At 53.6% G+C, this 16,767-nt stretch overlaps 2 protein-coding genes and 1 long non-coding RNA gene across 5 annotated transcripts in view; 1 reads left to right on the top strand and 2 right to left on the bottom strand.

The window, feature by feature from the left end:
• The window catches only part of RNF19B (ring finger protein 19B), a 27,837-nt gene extending 18,613 nt beyond the window's left edge, over positions 1 to 9,224 (bottom strand). The window contains exon 1 of the mRNA XM_063356041.1: positions 6,965 to 9,224. The gene's annotated coding sequence lies outside the window, so the exon portion shown is untranslated. The remainder of the gene's footprint in view (positions 1 to 6,964) is intronic.
• LOC134525298 (uncharacterized) overlaps positions 1 to 11,635 on the top strand; it is an 18,246-nt gene extending 6,611 nt beyond the window's left edge. For both annotated transcript variants that reach the window (XR_010073745.1, XR_010073744.1), the window contains 2 exons: positions 6,337 to 6,432; positions 11,508 to 11,635. This is a non-coding gene — a long non-coding RNA (uncharacterized LOC134525298). The remainder of the gene's footprint in view (positions 1 to 6,336; positions 6,433 to 11,507) is intronic.
• Positions 9,356 to 16,767, bottom strand: AK2 (adenylate kinase 2). Of its 2 annotated transcripts, XM_063356045.1 has the most exons (7): positions 16,608 to 16,767; positions 15,982 to 16,107; positions 14,018 to 14,128; positions 13,817 to 13,911; positions 13,061 to 13,133; positions 12,285 to 12,480; positions 9,356 to 10,182 (listed from the first exon to the last, which is right to left on the bottom strand). In XM_063356045.1, exons 1-7 carry the CDS (start codon positions 16,722 to 16,724, stop codon positions 10,175 to 10,177), a joined length of 726 nt encoding a protein of 241 aa, XP_063212115.1. In that variant the 5' UTR covers positions 16,725 to 16,767; the 3' UTR covers positions 9,356 to 10,174. The 2 variants fall into 2 exon arrangements, with proteins under 2 accessions (XP_063212115.1, XP_063212114.1); XM_063356044.1 differs by lacking the exon at positions 9,356 to 10,182 and having other exon boundaries at positions 12,091 to 12,480.

Below are 16,767 nucleotides of genomic sequence, written 5' to 3'. Positions count from 1 at the left end.
CAGGTGGTGGCTGAAGCCTGTCCCTGTGGCTGCTTGGCGTCAAAGGAGGTTTGAGCTCCAATCCCACAAAGCACCAGTTTACACCTGGGAAGAGAAATGTCTCAGCAGAACTTCCAAGGACAAGAGCACGACTGCCCTCAGCAGGGCCTCTCCTTACCTGTAGCCCCTTCAGCAATGGCCATGGGAAGGTCACTGTGAAATAGAGCCACCACCCAACCCTCACAGCCCTGGACTGGGGCTGGGGACAGTAAAAGCGAAATAAGAAAGTGAAAGGGACTGTTTTCATCTTGGCAGGGGAAGAGAAACATCCCCACTCCCTCGCTTGCCAGGAGGTCACTGCCATCGTGGGAAGAGACCTGAATCTCTCAGGTCTCTTTAGGACCATCTGGGAGAACATTAGCATGGGGCTTAAACCCTGCATCTGCTCCTGAGGACACAGGTGTCGTACTTCTTTCCCCTGAGTAACACTCTGTCTCAGAGGCAAAGTTTCCGAAATACCACCTTGGCACCTCCAGAAGCGCTGTAACACAGAGATCACACAGAGATCATTCTCATACCAAAGTGGGGTTCATAGGAACAGGCCGTGTGGTGTGCTCAACACCCTGGCCATGCTGCTCCGGCCTGTGCTTTACAGAAACTGAGCAATGGCAATCGCAACAGGACAGGGAAAGATGGGAAGAGAATTCTTTCCTGATTTTTCTAACGGAATGTGGTCATGTATTGGAGCAGTCTGGTGACCCTTGTCTGGGTACAGAAGTACAGACATTATTAAAGGTCATAAAACCATCGGGATATTTCCAAGCCAGTTATCATATTCGACTTAACCTACTCTCAAAGCAATTCCAAAGGTTAGCACCTTGCTATCTGAAGCCGCATTTCCTCCTGAATTTACCAACTTTTTATTTAACTCAGTGCTGGTGACAGAAATTTTCCCTGAGCTCTGAAATAAAGAGCATGGAAATTCTGTCGCTGTGTGCCATTAGGAGTCAGGGAGGAAACTGAGCACAGGGGGGTGGGTGCTAACACACTCATCTGTTACGCAGAACCAGGCGGTTGCTGACCTCTGCCTGAGGTCCCAAAATCAGCCAGGGAGTTTCTCAGCTCCCTGCCTCACCGCACAACAAAAGTGGAAGAAAGAGTGGAAGGAGTTACTGAGACTGACCTTGGCATTAGCCAGACAACTTCTTTCTGAATTAGCTCAGTTGCACCATTTGGGCTTTCCAAGGAACTCTTAACCTTCTGGGTAGGATGTGGCCTGAATCCACCCGCTTCTGTGCCTTCAGTATCTTCTGAGTAGCCAACTCTGGCTGCTGCAAGGACGGTGCAAGTAAGCTGATGTGGAGTCATTTCCCTTTCCTGCTAGTTCTGCTCTTTTAGAAACTGGCTTAAGCTCTGAACCCTGGGGTTTCCTACCCTGCTGCAACTGTAATCAGTGATGTCTTCTGCCCAGTCTCTCTGCCTACAGAGATGGTTGACCCCTTGCAAATCTTGCTAAGCTTTGGAGACCCGCAGCTTCCAGTAGCAATAAGCCCCGCTGTCTCCTTCCTGTCTTCGCTAAGCTTTGCCCAGTGTTCCCTTGTCCATGTTGTCGACACTTGCTTGGCCTTTGCATCAGACATCACAAGAAATAATGACTTTCCTATAAGATGCTGTGATGTCCCTACCACTCTCCTGCAAGGTGTGATCTCCACCCTGCACTTGGGGGAGAGGGGGCGGTAGCTGGTGTCAGGATCTCTGTGCTAGGAACAAGGTTTACTTGCAGACTGACAGCTTTGGGGTATAAATTCCCACAGCAGGAATGGTCCCAGTGTTTCTTGTTTCTTTCTTTGTGCTTTGGGAAAAGAATTGACTCAAGAAATTTATTGATCTGAGGCCAAGGAACAAACATCCCCCCTTCGCAGGCCAGAGTCAAGGGCCTTTCCTGCGTGCTGTGCGAGGAGGAGGAGCAGGGAAGGGCAGTGCTTCGCCAAGACTAGAATGCACCCGAATCTGTGACTACCATCAGGAGGTGGGAAGAGGAAGAAACAGCCCATGCGGTCAGCCCTGGAAAGGGCAGTTCCTGCCGAGAACTGGCTGGGGAACATTCCCATTTTCATAACCAGCAACAGCTGTCAAAAGGGGAAAGCAGAGTGATTCTGGACCCTGCCAGCAGCACCTCCCGTCTGCAGCCAGGATGGGAAAGCAGCAGAGTGCTCCCAGCACAGCCCTCTGGCCCCGCAGCAAGGAAAACGTTTGTTATTTTCCAGAGGGCTGAGCCAGCACTAACCAGGTGGGAAATGTATGAGTGTCTCACTTTGCAAATCAGCTTGATCAGTGTTCTCTTGTCCCAGATGAGGTCTTTCCACAGCCTGACCCTTGGTTGCCAAGCCCTTGCCCTCAGCCTGGTTCGGTCCAGGGCTGCTCCCCCAGTGCTCTGTTCTCTCTGCAGGAGAACAAGGTGGGCAAGGGGCGAGGCGAGTTGTAGTTTGGTGTGTCTATCATTCCCGGGCCAGCATGGAAAGGTAAATGAGGTTTGTTCTGCCGGGGTTTGCCGCTGACCCACCCCTTCCATCCCCTTGCCTGATGCCATGACCACAAGCCCCTTCTCTCTAACTTCTCTTCAAGCAGAGCCCACCTTTACTGCAGCCAGGAAATTCCTCTTCTCCCTCACCCCTCCATCACCATGAGAAACCCTTTTCCCTCTCAGGGCCTGATCTCATCCATGGGTTGCCTTAGCCAGTGTTGAAGCAAACTAGCCCCTGTGCTTTCTGAGGAGGCTGGACTGTGCACAGCAGAAAATTGAGTAGGAGGTTTCTGGGGTGATCAGTGCGCACTGAGACCTCAAAGCTTCTCTGAAATCAGGCCCTGCTGTTGCTCCATAGCATCCTTTTAACAGGGAGACAGCACCTATGACCATCTCTCATCTGCCCAGCCCTGCCCTCCCTGATCCGGGCTGCCATCCCAGTTCCCCTGAGCACCAGGAAAAGTCCAGTGCCTGCCCCTGAAACAGCGGTAGCTGCCAAGTGCCTCCCAGCTGTCTCTGAGTTACAGGATCCCTCCCCAGCATAAGCCCTGCAGCCTCCTAGGGGGCAACTGTTGGCAGTAACAGCCCTATTCAAACAAAGCAGAGACAGCCTGGCTTTATGTGGCCTCCCTCTGCCTTTCCCTGCCATCATGCATATTTGGGGAAAAGCCTCTCCAGGCAGTGCCGACTCCTGCGCTTCCCACTGTACGTGCAGCTCAGCCACAGCAACATGCTGGGGTTCACGTAGCTCTGGGTCCTGCACCAGCTATTCCCGCTCACTTTCCGTGGATCTCCTGCAGGATTCACAGCCCAGCACCCAGGGGTGCTGCCCATCCCCAGACACATAAGAACAGTGCTGTCAGCATGGGATGAGCACCAAAATTGCAGCTGGAGAACCTGGCAGGGGACATGGAGCAGAGCCCTGTCCCCGGGCTGAGGACCAAGAATGCCTCTTTCCCATCCGACAAGCCAAGGCTTTGAGCCCTGCCAAACCCCAGTGTTCCTGCATTTGGCAAGCGAGAGATGGCAACAAAGGCATGTGCGAGGCAGAAAGAGGAGTTCCAGTGAAGGAGGGAAGTGGGTTTCTCTTGGGTCTCTGTGACCTTTTCTGGTTTGGAAATAACAGAGATGTACAGAGACGCTAACAATGCACAGCAAGGGTGTTTCAGCTGCCCCGGCAGCAGAAAAAAACCCCATGACCTCCCTCAGTCAGAGGAAACTGGAGCCCAGAGTCACAGCCCAGCCTTTGGGTGGCTGGGATGGAACCAGTGGAGATCCAGCTCCAGGGAGTCAGTGCCTTCGCCTGTTTGCAAGGAAACTTCAGTTGCAGCCATGGAGCCTTACTACGGGCACCTTGTCTTCCAGCCCTGCTTCTCTGGGGTACAGGTCCTGCTGTGTGATGGGAACAGTTTTTCTTCTACTGGCAGTGGCTGACCCAAGTTCTCACTGAGCCTGTGGACTGGGACTTATATCAGCAATGCTCTTGGCCATGAGGATCCCATTGCCTCTATCCTCATCACCCTCCTTAGAGAAGCAAGCACAGAGAATGAGCTGTTGGGGCATAGCCAAGAGAGGAGCTGGGACTGAAGAGAGTCAAATGGCTCCAGCAATTTCTCCGTATGCTTCCAGCCCTTCTTGCTTAACCTCAGAGAGAAAAAGCAATGCTGGCAGGAGGAAAGAAGAGGAGTGGGGTTCTGTGCAGGTAGGTTGGGAATGCACCTAGGTCACCCCAGAGCTGAGAGTTAAGGCTAGGTTTATAACAAAGATAGAAATGCTGATTTGGCCAAAGGGCTAATATTTCTGTTGGAAAACAGAGAACTATTGATTACACAAGTAACCTCAGCTATTAAACAAACAGCTACCTCAGCAGAAGGAAACTTCAGCCTGGGTTTAGGGAGAGGATAGAGGGGCCTCCAGGGTGGCCCGGGCAGTAATGGGAACACAGCAACCCGCCCTCCTTGACTCAGCTGCTGTGCTGCCTGCTCTTGGTACCAGATAAAGAGTGAAAACAAACACAAGGTACGCGCCTTTGAGTGCCTGTGTGCGCCCCTGCCAAAGGAACTGGAAAGCATTCACTGCAGTGGAGTCATGGCCAAGATGGACTGTGGAATAGGAAGGATTAAAACGTCCCTCAGGACTTGGCTCAGCTCCCAGGGCCCTCTCTGGACACGTACAAGGGCAGCTCCTCCCGGTGCCTCAGGCCTCTGCAGAGGCTCACAGGTCCACAGCCCTCTTTTCCCAGGAAGGGTTGTGTTGCAGGCCAGGTACCCACACCCAGCAGAGCACAAGTTCCCATTTATTGTATTTTTATATCGTTGTATATCTAGTAGTGATAGCCTATGGTAGGGACCAAACGCACGGGTAATACAGCACGGCTGTGGAACGGCATCGCATGAAGGCATTAGGAGCATGTCAGAGACTCAGCTGCTTCAGCTGATGTGCAGATGCCAGGCTGTGTAATGTTCACATGATCCTCCCTTTTGCAGTGTAGGCAAGTATAGGGGGAACAGCAAGGAGAGCCAGCTGAGCAGTGGAGAAGGTCAAGGACTACCAGAGTTGGCTTGCCCTTTCTGCTTGTAGGAGGTCCTGGTGACACTCCCCACTAAATGTTGAATAACCTTGAAAAAAAAGCAAGTTGAAACACGACTTCGAAGCAGTCCTAGCTGCGTTAGCTGCTGGCCACGCAGAGCTGCAACGTCAGGGACCAAAGCCGCAGAAAAGCAGCGTTACCTCCCCTGCGCCCTTCCCAAAGTGCCCCCGGGAGCCTGGTTCAGGCTGTGCCTGGCAGGGTCTCATCTGGGAGTGCCTGGGCCCATCCAGAGCTGGCTCCCTCCCACAACAGCTGCCCTGTGCAGCACGGAGGGCTGGCACAGAGAGCTGCTAGCCGGTCCTCTCCTCTCCTCCCCACCCACGTCAGAGGCCTGAAACACAGCTGCCCACACAGCCACCTGGGTGACACCACCGCAGCTGGCTCCTAAAAGCCTCCAAGCGCAGGGCCTCCAACCCGTTGCGCCCACAGAGGTCCCACACAGCAGCACAAGCTGTTGCCGTTCGCAGTTACCATAAAATAAGCAGCAGTATGGCCACCCCGGGCCACTCCCAAATGCTCTCTATAGACCCAGCATCTGCGCCTTCGTGGGGGAGGATCGTGCCTCTCACAGCAATAGCCTTCCCTAATTAAAGCATATTTACGTTCCTTATTGCAATTCTGCTCTCTCACGTACGCTCAAGCTTTCCTGGCTGCATTTCTGCACAGCCTCAGTGCTGCCCCTAGCCCTTTAAATGACATGGGAAACAGGGGAAAGTTATTTCAACAAAGCGGTTGTGACAGGAGCAGTAGCCTCTCCCTGTTGTTTTTTTTTCTTCAGCCCGACTGAGTTTCTGCTCTGTGCCTCTTCCATCTCTACCCCAGTACTGGTTTCTGACTGGTTACCAGCAATGGGCTTCTGGCTCCCGATGTGCTTTCTTCAGTCAGATTAAGTGGGTGCTAATGAACCTGCTTGCTAGTTTGCTAACATACTGCAGGGCACTGCTGCCCAGCCTGTGTGTAGGTGTAGAGCCCATACATGTCCCCGCTGAATTGGAGCTGTAAACCCACCACCTTTTTCAAGCGTTGAATGAGCCCAGTTTTTGGATTAGGAAGAGATGAAATTCACCCCAGAGCCGTGGGCCAGCACGGCACATAGGTACCACTGGGATGCTGCAGGGCACAGAGGTGACCGTCACCCCTTGTTCTCTCCGCTAGCAGATTGGATCCCGTTATGCAACCGTTACGCTGAAAGGCAATATGACATCCAGAGCGGCTTCAAGGACTTTGTTATTTTGCCTTCCAGGTCTGCAGATCCCCAGGATCCACATCCAGAGAGCTCCCGGCAATAATTGCACACCTGGCTACTTCCCCCAGAACTACTGCTTCCTGCACAGGCAGGGTAAGTGCCGAGGCTGCTGGAGATGTGTAGTTTAGGATTCCCACCCCAAATGCACGCTGCTGGGCTTGGTCCCAGTGCATCAGCTCTGCTTACAGCCTCCTATTCCTAGATGCAGTTATGGGGACCAGGTCTCCAAACTTCCGATTCATTTCATCAATGATTTGTGCTCTAATCCCAAAAGGGAACTCTCGTCCCCTTCTCCAGAGAGGGACCAAGGCTGCTCCCCAATCCCGTTAGCCTATCCTGGAATTTCAGGTACTCCTGGCTCTTCCCAGCAGTGTCAGTGACATACACTGGTATCCTGGGGGGATGCATTTGCAGCTTGTGCAACAGCCAGCCAGGCTCTGACCCAGTCGCACTGTCCAAGAACCAAGCCCTGCTGTGCCAGGCTGTTAGGGCACTGTGTAACATCGCTGCTGCCCAAGAGCCATCCCACACCAGCACGGTAGCCGAAAAGATGCCGAGGCAGGCTCTGATCCCGCAGCCGCCCATGGAGCCCACCCTGACCCGCTGCCCCCAGAGCATCTCTTACCTCTCCCTGGAGCCCACTCCCGATGCAGCTCTCTTCGCTCCGCAGTCTCCCTGGCTCTCCCTTTCCCACTCCCCTTCCCTCTGCGCCACCTCCCCGGCGTGATGTCAGCGCAGCCCTGCCTCCGCAGCCTCCCCATCACACCCCTCAGCTGCACGCAGCCGCCCATCACACCCCACTGCTGCTTCCCTTCCCAACCGTTGCCACAGCGACAGGAGGGGGAATCCCATCCTCTGTTCCTCCACCTCCCAAAGCCTCGCTTGGTGCTTGGTGTCGCCCACCGCAGCTCTTCCTAAAGAGCCTGGAGACCGTGGAAAGGACAGGGTGACACCAGGGAGACAGTGATGGCCTCGGGGGAAGGAAGCCATGGCTCAACACACCTGGAAGGGAGAGCAGAGGCAGTCATGGAGGCAAGCTCAGACAAAACAGGAACTCACCTTCTCCGCAGCAGTTACCACCAGCATCCCCAGCGCTTTTCTCACCGTGCCACCCCCTCCATTCATTGCTCTCCGCCCGTTCTTTGTTCCTCAGCACCATGTACTCTGTTTCAGGGCTGTGCACATGTGTACTGCGCTTATACAAACTCTCTACAGACAAGGGATTTGTGCTATCTGCCCACAGCAGGCACTCTGAGTGACTTCTCCTCACTCCCAGGTCAAGATCATAGATCAGGTATCGATCAGAAACTTAAAACCAGCTCCAAGCCAGACCATCAGGAGTCAGTGGACTCATTATTACTAACCACAAATCCACAGTAAAAGGTTTTTCTGCAATCTCTCTTTCGCAGATGGTTTCATCAGGAAAAGAGAAGGGGAGATACTGTATTTTTAGGACTGCAGCATATTTTTAATGGAAAGAGATGGCCCAGGGCTTTTCATCCCTCCCCCCAATCCAAGATGCTGTTTCTTTTCATCAGAAATACTGCTGCATTAGAGAACAGGTCACTTCCTCTATCAGCGAGAATTCAGTGTCCTATTTGATGCTGGTCCTTGTGCTATAAATAGGAATTTTCCCCTTTTATAGTTGCTGAATAATTGTGTGTATGAAATACGAACACAGTTTTCAAAAGAGTGCCTGATAAGCAGCTTGCTGGAGTGAAATCATTGAGCAGAAGGAATTTACAGCACCTGCAGAGCATCGCGTACTGTGGAAAACATTCAAGGTCAACGTGAGAGAGACAGGTCACAGAACAGATCCAACTACAGAAGATGTAGGCTCGAGCTAAACAGCCTCCCCACAGCAGCCTTTCCCACGGCACCCCGACAGTTCATTTCACGCTCCACACTTAGGTAAGGATCAAACGGAAGAAGCCCAGCTCAGAGGAGCCAAGACTTCTCCATGCCACGTACTAGAAAGCCAGGAGGAACAGGCAGAACAGGTTTTTAAAACAACAGCAGACAAATAGGAGAGGACACAATCCCAAACAACCAGGAAGAGCATAGTTTAAGATCCATCATCAAAAACAACAAGGCAAGCACACCACAAACACCAGAGAGGCACAAGCTTGCCTTCAAAAGAGAAAGAATGCTAATTGGAGGTACAGAGGGGTAATAAAAACACCAGAGCACAGAAAGACTGAATGGCGGAGGAGCGAGAGGGCCCAATTATGCTGAAGAAACAAGTCATTTCTGGAGGAAATGGGCACATGCAGCCTGACCCTTTCTGCTGCCTGTCCCCAGCGCCCAAACAAAAGCCCTGAACACGAGCAGGGCTGCAAGGGGGTCACCAAGGGCATTGCGGAAAAACAACAACCCTCCATCAGCACATCAAGAATAGCCTTCCTCTGAGATACCTCAGAGAGCCAGGGTCGGGGTCCCTGCAGAGGCAGCACAAAGGGAGGCCAGGAAATGCTCTCGTTTCTTGTGTCAAGAGATTTTTCCCTGCATGGCTAGAGAAGGGCACCACTGGAGGGGAATGGAGGGATGCAACAAGGTATGAAAGGCAGAAAGCAAGTGAGCAGAAACAGAAGACACAGTATGTGGCCTCCAGTTACTGCAGGACGAGAGAAGGAAATAACATCAGCTCCTCCAGACAACGGTGAGGCAAAGGGAGGGGGGAAGGCCAGAAATTACATCAGTTAAAAATACCTGAAAGGAGCTCTGACCAGGAAGGGTTGGGATACACAGGGTCTCAGTGCCTTCAGCATCACACATGAAGGAACAGTGGAGAAAAGCAGCAAAAGACACCATTGCTATGGCGATATAAAGCACTGGAACACACTCAGCAAGGAAAAGAGATAAAAGGAATTACGAGCCACATTTTCAACTGCACAGAAAAGCATCCTTGAGACAGGATCAGGCCCGAGGATCCACCCAGCTCAATTGTTAGTTGACTGCACTGTCATCCGCCTCGTCTTCCACGCTGTCTGCAGGTCAAAGAGGACACAGCAACAGATACAAAATGTAAAGGGGTTATTTTATTATTGATTCAGAGGTTAGACAAGGCACCATTTGATCTAAAAAGAAATGCAAAAAAACCCAATTAAGTGTTATTTTTGCAGTCAATTAAGAAAGTCTCTTTTGCATTTCTTCAGAATTGTGTAAATTCCAGCTTGGTCGAGATCACAGAAAAGCCACCCCATTGCCAAGTAAGGCAGGCTTGGACTAGAGCCGCAGCCCCTCTGTTCAGCAGCAGAGAAACCTTGAGAAGTCTCTATGCCCAGGTTTAGGAATGCAGCAGAACAAGAAAAACAAAACTTCCAGGAAAAGACCATGGCATCTTTTTTTTCCTTTCCATTTCGGACATGATGAGTCATTTGTTCATTTTGGTCCTCGCAGACAGGAAGCAAACTTTAGAAAAATCACAGCAAACCTTGCAGTGGCCTCAGAGTACTGACAGCCCATGAGACAAGCCCCGAAAGTCCTGGAGAAGCCTGGAACGGCATCTAGCCCTACCCTCCTAACAGGTCAAGGACCTGCATCTGATCACTAGCGCAGGTATTTCACTCTGTACAATTGTTTTGCCTCCCAAAACTGTGATTTCTAAGGAGAAGGCCATCTCCTCTTCACAATGATTCTGCTGAATAAGAAATCCAAACAAAACCCAACCAAATCAGCCCCCAAGCCCCTTGTCTACCACCTCCTTATACCCCTCCCATCAATCATACCCCCCTCCCGGCTGCCCTCCCTGCCTCCCCTGCACCCAGGGGAGGGCTGCAACGGGTGACGTAGCAGAGTGTGCAGCGTTTGGTGGTCTCTCATCTGGTTCACGGAGTCACTCAGCTGGAATAAATGGGAACAAAGAAAAAAATAGATTTAGGGGGAAAAAAACCAAAATTAATCATGGTTTATGGCAGAAAGAGGCTGGTGAGCTGGACGCAGAGTGAACACAAAGGGGAAAAGGAACGGAGAGTGGAAGAACACATTGTTCTCGCTGTGGAGTAAAACCTCGACCAAATCCAGGAACACCAACTGGCCGTTATAGCAGCACGCAGGGGGCTGCAGCGCTCCTTTTTGACTCTCTCAAGATGCCAAGAGAAAAGCTGCTTACACTCAGAATTTGTTTAGTCACTGAGGTGCCAGAGCAGCTCTAATACACTTTCCTCTCTCCCTGGAGCACGGCAGTACTATGCTAAACGCTTTCCCGACCTCCCAGCGCACCGACGCCACGCGCCGGGGCTGCCCTTTGACAGGAAAGCCAGAGACCATCAACAAGGCAACGGCCATCTGCGGGATCTCAGGGGACTGCAGGCTGCTGACAAAAGCAGCACCATTTACTTTAAAACCCTTTCAAAACCCTTTCTCCCCGCAGTCATGTGCTTTCAAGAGCAACAAGTGAACTGCATTCAGTTTCTGCTGCTATTTCCAGTTTGCCAGAAGGGAAGAAGTTGTTTCCCTGGAAAGGATGTACCGGGACAGAAAGCGATTTTCAGAGAAAAGAGAAATTGTCAAGGAAAAGCGCAAGGGATTCCTGAGGATTAGGCACCTGCCCTGGAGACACAGCCCACAGCAGCTCAGCGCACAGGAGGGAGACAGCCCAGCTCCTCGAAAGAGGAGGGTACTCAATAACACCAAATCAGTAAACATACACGGAAGGCCAAAGGACAAAGTTTCATTGGGGCCAGTCTGCATTTACAGCGGGGTCCTCTAGGAAGGGCTGGAATCCCACATGGGCAAAGGTCGTCACCAGCCTTGCAGGGTCACCATACAGCAGCGTAATGGGGCTGAGAAGCCAGGGCAATAACCACAGTGCACATGGTGTCCTCAGACAGGCAGCCTGACGGAGCTGTTTGACTTGCTCAAGAAACAAGTACATTTCCATGATCTCATAACGAAGGTCATTGGCTCAAGGGCACATGAAGCCAGTGGTTAATAATGCTGTCTCTCAGGCCTTGAAAAATCATTTGTTTTGCAATAAGGCTTTATTTAGACTTTGGGACGCATCTTCATCTCTTTGGCCAAAGCCAAGGCAAGAGTGAAGAGATAAAAGCCAAGTCCTCAGGAGATCCCAACTTGCTACACACAGTGACAGACTCTGACAAGAAACTTCATGTTGTTAAAAAAAGCAAAGAGCATCTCACTAATATTTGCTGTATTATGTCCCACAGATGAGGAGAGGCCGAAAACCAGCAGCTCTCACCCACCCTCCTTCTGCCCCACAAGTCCCATCAGAACAGGAGGAAGGCAGGCTGTGCTCTCAGGTAACCTGCCATCCCACAGAGAACAAAACACACACAACGAGAACAAGTTCTCAGCCAGCCCCAAGCAGCAGCAGGCTGCACTCACACGCACACGGCCAAGCAGTCCCTCCCATGGCTGCTCCGTGGGACATGGATGGACGGATGGACACACACACACCCCCCTTCACATGCTTCCCACAAGCAACCCCGTGTTTCATTTCCTGCAGCCGACAGCGAGCATCACCTACCGGCACCCAAGGTCCCTCCCCCCACTGCTCAGTCCTGATTGCCAGCCGCCTACTAGTCCCCTGTGGAGCTACCAGGAGGAGCCGAAAGTACAGCTGGGAGCAGAAAGTACAGGAGCTACAGCTCTGGAATGAAACAAAAGCCTTTTGACCCAAAGGGCCGTAAACCCCATTTCTGGCAGCTGGTGCTCGGGCTCGCTGCGACCTCTAGGGGCCACATCTCCGGCATCCACAGACAGACTGACGTCCACATATACTGAGATACAGACCGTTAACAGCTTGTTTAATAGAGAATTAGACAGCCCTGCCTTGGGCTCTATCATCTTGCCCCCTCCTCTTCTACTCTGCTTAGCTCTTCACCCTCCCTGGCCCCAGAGAGACAGAGATGGAGACAGAGAGAGAGAAAAGGGAGAGCTCCGTCCTGGGACGGAGCCCTAAATGAACATAACCAGGTCTTTACATGTTGCTCTCGAGAAGGCTGCCAGGATGCTAGCAAACACCACGTCGGGAGACTGGGAGGCATCCACCGCCGTATGGATCCCTCGCTTGCTGTAGTAGGAGACCAGAGGAGAGGTCTGTGTGTGATAGGCCTTCAGCCGGGTTTTCAAAGCTGTTTCGTTATCGTCTGAACGGCGGATCAGGGGCTCTCCAGTGACCTGCGAGAAGCAAGGGGACAGTCTCCAGCTAGCTGTGGCCTGGCACGCTCCCCCCTTCTCTCCACAGCTATGACAACCCCTGCTCCCCTCCTCCAAGCCAGGCTCCAACGCAGAGCTGCAGAGGCGATCCCCAGGTCTGCAGGGAGAGCGGGGCAAACCCACAGCAGCCGCAACAAGTCCCGCAGCAGTCACTGAAGAGAGAAGGATTCAGCATCACGGTCTTTCCCACACACACCACTCTGCTTGCTAAAAGGAGCCCAGGGAGCCTTGAGAGCAGACACCAGCTACAGTTGCTCCCCAAGAGGGAAACCAGTCCCAACCCACTGCAATTTCAGCAACAAGTTCTGAGGCTGGCAGAGCCCAGGCTGGCTCTGCAGAACAGCCATGCCCTTCACTCACCCCTCCAGGCCTCACTCCCCACAGTGCTGTCGGCTCAGGCTGCCCAGGCAGCTCCCCACGCTCCCCAGAAAGCCAGGACAGAAGGTACGAGAGGAGGAAAGAAACAAGTTTTTCCAGGGATGCTGCAAAGCATCAGCTAAACCCAAAGCAACGTAAGCTGTGGCCTTGGGAGCTCACATACATCGTCCTTCATGGGCTCTTTCGGGGGTCTGAACTCCTCGTGATAAGAGCGGCCACTTGCTGGGTGAATCAGCCTAAGACAGAAATCAAGTGTCAGCAAAGTAGCCCAGTGCCAGGACAAGGTCTCCTGAACCCGCCACTCATCAGCACAGAAACATCTGCAGTAGCAACCCAATTAGCCTCAATTAAGAAAAATCTCTTATGGCTATTTCTGTACCAAGGGCCTCTTCAGATGTTTGAAAAAAGCAGCTGCGCTAGGAGATGGAAAAGGGATTTTTGCTGTATGCGTTACTGGGGAAGGGGGCTTTACTGGAGGTGTGAGGGTGACACAGGGCAACAGCAAACAGTGAGATGTCTGTGTGCCTGCACGACTGCAGCTGACCCTGGACAGGGTGTTCAGCAGTGCCTGAACACGTATGCAGTGTCCTGTGCAAGGGAGTTCCAGAGAAGTAAGAACATGAAGACATTAGCTGTCAGACACCAGGCTTAAAGGCTGAGCTGGGTCACCAAGGACGCCGATTCATATCGGCAACCCCTATTTATAGGACAACGAAGGGGCTCTGTTCAAGGCTGGCCCAAGCACAGGACAGCAGGCAGGGGATCAGGGCAGGAAGACTTGAACAGAGCAGAAATCAAACGAGCACTGCAGCTAGCCCTAAACACTCTAAGAATCACACGAGGATCCAAAATTAGGATGTTCTCCCCTAAACTAGGAAACCCCACCCTGTGAACCAGGTATTTTGGAGAGAAGAATTACCGTCCAGTGATTCTTCGGATAAGCAAGGAGTCGGGGATGCTGAACTCAATGACAGAATCCAGCTTCTCTCTCCTCTTCTCCAGGAGCTCATCCAGCTGTGACAGAAGACACCCAGCTCAGAGGGGCAGAGGCACAGCCAAGGGACCCCTGTCTGGGGAAGGGGGAGATGCCAGAGCAGCCCCCGAGCAGGAGCTCACGTACCATTTCGGCCTGCTTCACTGTGCGTGGGAAGCCATCCAGGAGGAAGCCGTTCTTGCAGGGAGGGGAGTCAAGGTTGTTCTCTATCAGCTCCACCACCATCTCGTCGCTCACCTGCAAAGATCGGGCGCATGGTCAGGAGGGACACCCCGATTTTACACCCATCTCCCTCCAGAGCTGCTGTGCCAGCGCCCAGCCTGCACCAGAGCTTTTTTACAGCCACTCCTGGTCCCAGAGGCAGCGGCCGCGGCGCAGGGCACTGCGGTAACAGGGCGAAAGCTGCGTGTTCAGACCTGCCCACATCAGGGAAACGCTCCCGGACATGGGTGTCAACTCTAAGACGTGGCTAATGTGACATTTCACGCCAGGGACACTCCAGCCTGTGCAAGGACTTGGACCAGCACAGTAACCTCACCATTACAAAGGTTGCTTTATTTCAAGGAAGACCATCAGCTTGATGACAAACTCCCTAGATTATTTTTTTTAAATCAATTCACTCTACAGAACATCGACATAACCTTTATTTCTGTTACTTTGTACCTTCACCCACACACCCCTCTCAGGGGGAGGCATGTCCAGGAAGGGCAAAGCAGGCGAGTTGCTCATCGACTCTCATAAACCTTGCGTGAAGGTAAATGCCCAGCAGCCGCTGACAAGCCTCGCTAGATAGTTTTTCCCGTATCACGGTATCAGTGTACTGCCGGGATTAGTGCCTTTTCCACACTTGGAAAGTACTAACAGATGCTGCGGCCCAAACAATAGCTGTTTATTTCAGAGTAGCTCTCCTCGGCAGCAGCAGTGTTTTCTCCAGCACGCGCAGCTGGGACGCAGCAGGACCGGGGACAGGACTGTCACAGCCCACAAACAAGAGCCCTGGAGCAGGAAGCGTATGGGCAGGAGGCAGTTTGGGTGAAGGAACAAGTCACTTCTGCACCTTCCTGATTACCCCTTTCAGAGAAAGGGGTCCTGCTTCGTCATCGAGCATAAAAAACCCATCCCGAACGCTGCTGTGCTGCCAGCTGAGTTATCGCAGAGCCAGAGTACGCTGCTGGGATATACCTGCGGAGCCACACACACGTGGCAGATACCCCCAGCCACTCCAGATAACGTCCTTATCTTTCATAACCAGCTGGGATATTGCAGGCTCGGTGTTGCAATGCAAGCTTTGAGCGAAAGCTGGAGGTACGCCACGTCGCTCTTCTCTTGGGGGGTCTGCAGATTCCCCACGGGGCGTTACTGGCCCGTGACAGCCAGCAGTGATGCTCAAGATCTGCCCCACATCACTTAGCTTTGGGGCAAGTTGCTGCAATTTGCTGTCCCTCGACTTTCCCCAAGATATTTCAGTCTGATACTTAGATCCTCAGAAAATGAATGTGTCAGAGATTCTAACTCCTGTCTCCCGGGGCTCCAAAGTCTCTCTTTCACACAGCATTACGCAGCACCCGCCGTAACTACCACAGCAACACCCCCGAGTCTATTTTTACCTTACAGTTATGAGCAAAAGGGCATTTATGCAAGAGCTGGGACACAGATGAACCCTCTGAACAAACTCTTCCACCCCACAGGGGTCCGTCCAGGCGTGATGTGAAAGGCCACAGGAGCCGCCGAGCGGGGCTGTAACGTCCTGCAGCTCCAAGGATAAACCTTCACCTCAAAACAGTGACGAGGAGCCACCACCCAGACTGCACCCCCTGAGTGGTGGAAAGAACCAACCCATGGGCACAGGCTGCTTGTGAGCAAGGAGGGATTTTGAAGAGGAAGGTTGATTTTATAGGTTGTTTTTATATTCTCCTGCAGGATAATAATATGGAGAACACACACTCCTGCCTTCACCCTACAATCTGCCCTTCCTCCACTAATTGGATTTTGTCATTGAGGCTTCTAATTAAGAGGTGGAATTTGACTACTCTCATTCCAGGCGCTACCAGACCATCTCCCCGCTCCCAGCACGACTCCCCACTACGCACCAGCTTCCCCGCGTCCATCGTCTCTTTCAGCCTCTTGCCCAGCTCCGACCCCGAGGCCACCATGGCCCGCAGCATGTCCCCGGTTGCCAGATGGCAGACGCAGTAGGTCTCGGCCAGCTTCGGAGCCTGCGGGAGAGGACAGACACCGGGTGAGCTCGCCGGGAGGGTTTCGCACTCCTCTGGGGGCCGAGGCCCAGCGGGGTTGGGACCCCCCCAGTCCCGGTGGGGCCTTGTCCCCCACAGGGATGGCTTGCGACCGGCCAGCACGTGGCAGGGTCCGGCACACCACCCTGAGGGCCGGGTGCTCCGGGACTGGGCCACCGGACAGGGGGTACCGGGAGACGAGGCGGGGGGTGCCAGGACAAAGGGTCCCCCCCGCCGCCGGGATCCCTGGGGTCGGCGGGTCCGTGTCCCCGAGCCGTTGTGTGAGAGGAAGCCCGGTGCCCTCCGGAGCACGGGCAAATCGCACGCCCCGGTCCCCCGGCGGGGGAAGCGGGGCCGGACGCCCGCGTCCCTCCAGGCGCTGGGCCCAGCGGTGGGGAGGGCCGGGCGGCCCGGTCCCGCCGGCCGCTCCCGGGAGGGGGGCCCAGGATCCCCGGAGCTCCCTCGCTCCGGTGCCCCCTCACCTGCGTGCCCTTGCCGGCGCCGGGCGGCCCCAGCAGGACGGCGCGAATCCCCCGCCGGAGCCCCGGGCCCGGGGCCTGCCCGCCGCCGCCGCCCCCCGCCTGCGCGCTCGGAGCCATGGCCGCCGCCGACTGCGCGCGCCGCGCCGATGGGCGGTGACGC

This window comes from Chroicocephalus ridibundus, chromosome 19 (assembly GCF_963924245.1).
Source record: "Chroicocephalus ridibundus chromosome 19, bChrRid1.1, whole genome shotgun sequence".
Lineage (NCBI taxonomy): Eukaryota > Metazoa > Chordata > Aves > Charadriiformes > Laridae > Chroicocephalus > Chroicocephalus ridibundus.
The sequence above is the reverse complement of the archived record's forward strand: the minus strand, read 5'-3'. Positions and strand labels throughout refer to the sequence as shown.

What these genes read in the sequence shown, in the direction of transcription:
- AK2 (XM_063356044.1), bottom strand. Translation starts at nt 16,724, where the DNA reads ATGGCTCCGAGCGCGCAGGCGGGGGGCGGCGGCGGCGGGCAGGCCCCG. An exon ending in CGATGGACGCGGGGAAGCTG is followed by an intron (nt 14,129 to 15,981) that starts GTGCGTAGTGGG and finishes CGATCTTTGCAG; the next exon opens with GTGAGCGACGAGATGGTGGT. An exon ending in AAGAGCCCATGAAGGACGAT is followed by an intron (nt 12,481 to 13,060) that starts GTATGTGAGCTC and finishes TGCTTCTCGCAG; the next exon opens with GTCACTGGAGAGCCCCTGAT.